This window comes from Gekko japonicus, unplaced genomic scaffold (genome assembly GCF_001447785.1).
Source record: "Gekko japonicus isolate JY-2015 unplaced genomic scaffold, Gekko_japonicus_V1.1 scaffold1099, whole genome shotgun sequence".
Classification (NCBI taxonomy): Eukaryota; Metazoa; Chordata; class Lepidosauria; order Squamata; family Gekkonidae; genus Gekko; species Gekko japonicus.
In genome coordinates this window covers 81,126-88,358 of record NW_015174874.1, presented here as the reverse complement: position 1 = coordinate 88,358, position 7,233 = coordinate 81,126, and the positions used below count along the sequence as shown (strand labels likewise).

At 46.6% G+C, this 7,233-nt stretch overlaps 1 protein-coding gene across 1 annotated transcript in view; it reads left to right on the top strand.

The window, feature by feature from the left end:
* Nucleotides 1-7,233, top strand: part of LOC107121830 (discoidin, CUB and LCCL domain-containing protein 1-like) — a 68,711-nt gene that overhangs the window by 29,489 nt on the left and 31,989 nt on the right. The window contains exon 3 of the mRNA XM_015424830.1: nt 3,850-3,987. Within this exon, the coding sequence (XP_015280316.1) occupies nt 3,850-3,987 (138 nt within the window). The remainder of the gene's footprint in view (nt 1-3,849; nt 3,988-7,233) is intronic.

Sequence of the window (7,233 nt, the reverse complement as noted above, 5' to 3'; positions counted from 1 at the left end):
TGGGTGTGAGAGAGAGAGAGAGAGAGAGAGAGAGAGAGAGAGAGAGAGAGAGAGAGAGAGAGAGAGAGAGAGAGAGAGAGAGAGATGCCGTCAAGTCACTTCCAACTTATGGCAACTTTATGAATTAATGATCTCCAAAATGGACTATGGTCTTGCAACTGAGGGCCATGGTTTCCTTGACGGAATCAATCCATTTCATGTTGGGTCTTCCTCTTTTCCTGCTGCCTTCAATTTTTCCTAGCATTATTGTCTTTTCCAGTGACTCTTGTCTTATCATCTTGTGACCAAAGTACGATAGCCTCAGTTTAGTCGTTTTAGCTTCTAGGGAGAGTTCAGACTTGATGAGACAATCCAAAATGAAAGAAAAACATAAGAGATATTATACACACACACAGAGTGATCACTGACCTGTTTGAGCCTGTGGGCACCTTTGAAATTTTGGCACAGCATGGTGGTTGTATACCAACAAAATGGCTGCCACAGGAGGTGGAACCAGCCACAAAACGTGCTGCAGCTTACTTTCAGTCATACCATGATGATCCTTGGATTGTGGTGGCTGCTGCTACCAAAGCAACATTTTTAAAAATCTGTACAGTCAATCTAATCTCCAGTGGCTAGTAGCCTCTCCCGGCCCCATCTACTTTTTAAAAACACTAGGCAGGTACCAGGAAAAGTGTCAGTGGGTACCATGGTGCTGATGGGGCTATTTTGAAGCAGGAACGCACAGGAATGGAGTTCCAGCTGGCTTCAGAGCTGGCCACGCCCACTACAGCTGAAACCTCTGCATGCATGGCTACAGAGGGAAGGCCTGGAGAGTGGGGAAAAGAAACCCGGTGACTCCAAGGTGGGCAGGCCAGGGAGGCCCCTGGAAGGATCGGGGAGGCATTTAAATGCCTCCCCGTGCCCTCCCTGATTTTCCAAGGGCCGGCTTGCCCTCCCTTTCCTTCAAATCCCGCAGCCACAGGGCACCCAGGCAAGCCAACAGAAGGCACGGGGTGTGGCCTAATATGCTAATGAGCTGCACTGTCAGGGGGTGGCCTAATATGCTAATGTGTTTCTGCTGTTGGGTGTGGCCTATTATGCTAATGAGTTCCTGCTGGGCTTCTTCTACAAAAAAAGCCCTGGGCACCACATTGAGGACCCCTGACCAACATCATGTGGTTAGGTCCTGAGCAGCTGTTTTCATGATGATTGCAGAGGTAGCTGTGTTAATCTGTCATAGCAAAATAAAACAAAAGTCCAGTGGCACCTTAAAATGAACATTCATTTCAATATGAGCTGTTGTGAGTCACAGCTCACTTCTTCAAACAGTACTATGAATTCTTATAGGAAGATGGTGGGGAGGAGCCATGGCTTGGTGTGAATTATACCATGAGTCTTACAAGTGTAAATTCTAGTATAAAGAATAGTCTTTCCAAATATCTGTCCATCTGAAGAAGCAAGCTGTGAATCACAACAGCTCATATTGAAATAAATTCTCTTCGACCGATTTCCCACAGCCGCTGCTCTACGCTTGCTCCTCTCTGCCCCGATGGTGTGTGTCAATTTCCCACTCAAAGCCGTGTGGCCGCATTTTGACCCGCGGCTTCGCCCGATTTCCCCTGTGGTTTTGTGACCCTGTTTTTTGAGGATTATGAAACTGCGGGGAAAATCGGGCAAAGCCACAGGTCAAAATGTGGCCACGCGGCTTCGAGTGGGAACTTGACACGTACCATCGGGGTAAAGAGAGGAGCGAGCGCAGAGCAGCAGCTGTGGGAAATCGGTCTTATAGTCTTTAAGGTGGCCTTGGACTTTTGTTTCAGGTATTTTCAGCCATAAAAAGATTTGAACCACAGTTTGTTAAAAAAATCTAGGCTTCTCCACTTTAAGTGAAGTGAAATCCATGACAGGAAGATTTTTAAAGATGTTATTTTGTCCTTTACTTATTTTTCGAATGACAGCTGGGGATTTGGGAAGGGCTGCAATCTGCATATTTGCCCTTTATAAAACTGGTATTATTGATCAGACCCTCCTCTCAGACTACCCCACAAAGACGAAGAATTGGCTAAGAGGGGGTTTTGCCAGAGAGGAAGGTTACAAATTAATCTTGCTTCTATCGCTGAAAGCAATAAGAATTAATCTCTAGAGTTCTTTGGTGCAAACAGGGAAAGGAATTTGGAAGATAACATCCAGTACTCAAGCCTGAATTGTAGGAGGTGTATATACAGGGCTGCCAACCTCCTTCAGACAACAGAGATCAATTCCCCTGGAGAAAATGGAAGCTTTGGAAGGTGGACTCTATTGTATTGTTCCATGCTGAAATCCCTCCCCTTCGCAGGCTCTCCCCCCCCCCTCAAATCTCCAGGTATTTCCTCACCCACAGCTGGCGACCCTTGTTGGCCACCAGAGCCATATGCATGAAAGGGAAACTTTAAGAACTCGTGGGAGGCACCTCATTCCCCCCATATCCCCTTCCCACTATTTCCTCTTTTCCTCCACCTGGAAACCCCATATCTTGCATTTCCCTGCTTCCTTCTCTTCTTCCCACCCTCAAACTAACCTACTAACCTCCTTTTTTCTCCCCCCCCCCCCGCATCTTCAGCTATATTTACTATTTCATTTATATCCTGCATTTATCCACAATGGGGATCCAAAACAGAGAATATCAAATGAATTAATTGTGAGTTCTGTTCTTTGTACTTATTGGCAAACCATGTACAAAAACCTTCAAAGAATATTTACCTTTTACTTTAAAAAGAAATAGTTCTCTTTATTAGACAAGACCTTAGAAAATACAAGCATGTGAAAATAGCCCCAATAGCTACTGCAAAAGCAAGTGCCAAAATTATTAAAGCTCCTACCATTTCTCAACCATATTAGAGTAAGTAAAATTTAAAGCAAACCAGATTTCGGGTTACTGTCTTAAACAGCTTTCAGGGTTTTTTCTTTGAACCCAAGTCTTTCTGAACCCACCCACATCTCTTACCTGCACACTCCTAGTAGAGGTTAACGTTTCAATATGAGGATGGTAGCAGTAAATGACACAGTGTCGTTGGGACGATTCCAAAGTGTGCACCTTTCCATCCAGATCGGAGTCAGAAAAATTCATAGCAGAGAGAGTTTGCAAAAGATCAGAGCTCAGATAGAAAAATAATTTATGGAGGTATTTCTCTGGTGACATTAGTGAAAAGAGGGAGGAAAGGATTAATAATCTTAACAGAACCTCTTATGTGGATGAAAACATCCAGAAAATAAATGATTTCTGAAGTGTAATATTCACCAATGTCATGCAGATAAAGTTGGAATGGCAACAACTTTATTACAGAGAATGCTCCCCGTGTCGCATATTAATATCCAGCTGTCAGATCATGATGATCTAACTGTCAGCAGGCAAGCTGCTGGAAACTGGTCCTGACCGGTTATGTCCTGATAAGGAGTGAGGTCAGTGACAATGAGTCAGCACTAAGCTGATTGGACACTATACTGTATAAAAGTGGACAAGTGCTGCCCTGTGTTTTTCTTCTCTCTTGTGATGGTTACTGGCGGAGCACTTTGTCTGAGGACTGTACATATTGTAAATAAATTCTGTATATAGTTTACCACAGGACTGTCTTGTGTGGTGCCATACAGAGCTGTCTTTGCTGTTGAGTGCTGAAGAGTGGCTGGTGAGTTGGAGTGGCTGAAACAGTCCTGGTGGCTGACCACAGCTTTCTACTGGGCTCTCAGGCTGTCCTACGCGCACCGCGCAACACCCTGTGTGGAACTACCCTCTTCTGCCACCCCTTCTGAAGACCATCGCCTATGGTTGGGCAAAGCAACTGAGATATTTCCTGACATAGGAATCTACCTGTTCTCTCTCTCTTTCCCCAGGTCCATACTGCAGTAACTCAAACCTAACCCACACGGTGTTGGTAGTGAATACTAGCTCAGTAACCATCTTGTTCAACAGCACAGTGCACCGCTCAGGACGTGGCTTCCTCCTTTCCTATGCCAGCAGCAGGCAGCCAGGTAGGGGAGACTCCCTTATCACACCTGTAGAAATCAGATATGCCTGGAAAGTGGTGTTCTTCCGTTTGGGAATGGGTGGGGGCATCCTCCAACATGGCCATTGGTCCTCAGTCTGTAGCTACATTTGCTCTCGCTGCTCACCCACTGCAACTGAGTGGCTGAAGTGTGGTCCAGTGATGCTTCATAACGGCAAGGCAGAGAAAATGATGGATTCATGATCTTAACAGAACACAGCACCTTGTGCAGATGAGAGCATCCGGGAGGTGAAGGATTTCAAAAAGTATTCACTGTTCTGTGAATTCTTTGCTGTAATTCCTCATGTAGCTAATGACAACAACATATTTGTGGGGAGTCACCCCAGTATGGAAGCCCTCCCTCCTCTACTGGTGATGCTTTGTCCCAAGGAAGCTAGACCCGCTTAAGCAGGTGGTTAAAAGTGGCGGACTCTAACCTGGAGGACCAGGTTTGATTCCCCACTCCTCCACATGCAGCCAGCTGGGTGACCTTGGGTCAGTCACAGTTCTCTCAGAGCAGTTCTCTTAGAGCTCTCTCAGCCCCACTTACCTCACAGGGTGTCTATTGTGGGGAAAGGAAGGGAAGGAGATTGTAAGCCACTCTGAGACTCTGAGTGAAGGGCAAGGTATAAATCCATCTCTTCTTCTTAAGCCTCTATCTGGGTGAAGACAAGCTAAACTCACCTTCCTCCCAACTTCACAAATAAAATGAGACACATGTATCTGTGAGCTCAACACCAGCTCAGCCATCAACTTCCCCTTCAGATCACCTTTCCACCTTTTATATTTAAAAGGGCTATATGAATACTCCTGTGTTTATCTGCCCATTCCCTACCTTTCTTTAAAAAGGAAGCATTCTAGAGTGCAATACTGCTTTGTGAGGGGGGAAAGAGCTAAGCAGCCCTTTCCACACCGCAGACTACTGTTTTAGTCTGCTGCTGTGTTTTCTAAAAGGGGGAAAAGAACTTTCAGGGAGGAGAACTATGTGTGATTGAGTGTAGATGTCGTTTGGCTCTCTGTCAGAGAATTATGAAAGGCACACGATAACTATTGGATAAGTTAATACAGAAGCAAGAACTGAAGTATTGTGGCAATTAGAATGTTGAACTAAAATTTAGGAGACTTGGGTTAAAAATTCCACTTGCAACAAAATTTACTGGGTGACTTTAGGCCAGTAATTCTGTCAGCCTGACCTACCAAGTGCCCTGAGCCAGATAGCCCAAGCTAGCCTGATCTTGTCAGATCTCGGAAGCTAAGCAGGGTCAACCTTGGCTACTATTTGGATGGGAGACCTCCAAGGAATACCAGGGCTGTGATGTGGAGGCAGGCAATGGCTAATCATCTCTGAACGTCTCTTGCCTTGAAAACCCCACCAGGAGTTACCATAAGTCAGATGTGAATTGGTGGTAAACCAGAGGTCATTTCAGGGGGGGATCGCGGGGGATCGCAGTTCCCCCGGGTGAGGTATGGGGGGCGGGGCACATGACGAAGCCCCGCCCCCTGCTTCTGGCCGCCCCGCTTCCGGTCCTCATTCAGCCAGGAGGAGGCAGGAGAAGAGGGAGGGTAAGTTGCTTCCTCCCTGCCTCTCCCCACCCCTGCCTGCCTGGGGCCAGGGAGGGCCTTCGCGGGGCTTCCTTGCACTCCCACTGGCCTTGCAGGTCCACCGCAGGGCCCCTCATGGGGCTCGGCAGTGGAGCTGCAAGGCCGCCGGTGGCGGCCGGGACCGTTGGGGGTGGGGTGTGTGGCCTTATGACACACTTCCGGTGATGTCAGGGGGTGTGGCCTTATGACACACTTCCGGTGATGTCAGGGGGTATGGCATATGCTAATGAGTTATGCTAATGAGTTCCCCTAGCTCTTTTTCTACGAAATGACCCCTGTGGTAAACAACCAACAACACTACCTACGTAAGGTAAAGGTAAAGGTTCCCTTGCTCGAAAGCCAGTCGAATCCGACTCTAGGGTTGCGGTGCTCATCTCCGTTTCAAAGCCAAAGAGCCAGCGCTGTCCGAAGAAGTTTCCGTGGTCATGTGGCTGGCATGACTAAACACCAAGGCGCATGGAACACTGTTACCTTCCCACCAAAGTGGTACCTATTTATCTACTTGCAATTTCTTGCTTTCGAACTGCTAGGTTGGCAGGAGCAGGAACTAGAGACGGGAGCTCACTCCGTCTTGTGGCACCTGGGTCTCGAACTGCTGAACTACTGACCTTCCACAGCCTGCAGTTCAGCGTCTTAACCACTTGAGCCACCGCAGCTCCAGTAAAACCTACCTAGTGTGAGGATAAAATGAGGAAGGGAGAAGTGTGTACACAGCTCTGAAATCATTGTAGGGAGAGTGGGATTAAAAATATGTACTGGACAGATAATTGAAAACAATGCTGAAACAGAATTTCATATCAATTCAAAGCATATTCTTGCCTGCTGGATATTTTGACAAAAGTGGGACATCTCCCACAATGGCAGATAGCTGAAAGACATACTAATGGAGCAAGACCTAACCTCAAAAGTGGCATCAATTAAGCCTTTGAGTCGCTAAGGATCAGACTCTGGTGCTTGGAGGCCGCCAGGCAGAACTCCAGACGCAGCATCTGGAGCTCGTCATGGGTCAGATTCACACTGCAAACATCCATGACGCACTTTCTTTATTCTTTGAGATCTGTGGGAGAAATCGTGAAATGACTGTGGGTCAAACAGGCTGACGGGAAACTTTGGACACTGAATCTCTTGGTCTCATGAGATATGGGGGAAAAACTGTGCCTAGGATAGGTTGCATTCCTAGTGTTTGTCTCGTTTTCTGTTTAGGAGAGTTCTGCCCATAAAATATTTCCCTAAATAACGCCCCCGTACACGTATTTTGTGGTTTCAGATGGAGAGAAAGAACACTTCAGTATGTTCATTGGCTTTCTCATGGATATTTTAGGTAGTTTTCAATAGACTGGCTTCCCTTCCCAAAGAGGTGTGCTGAACATCTTTCACTATGATACAGACATTTATGTGATTGTCAATGTATTTGCTGCTGCTCAGATATCCTGTGCACCCAAGTCCTTATTACAACACAACAATGGATGTGGAGGCACTGTACTGATTAGAGTGATGAACTGGGACTGTCAAGATCTGCGTTCAAATGTGTACTCTGCCAAGAAGCTCCCTACATGATCTTGGGCCAAGCATACTCTCCATTAGAGGGCAAATCCATACACTACAAGCCCTGGTGATCAGATATACAACT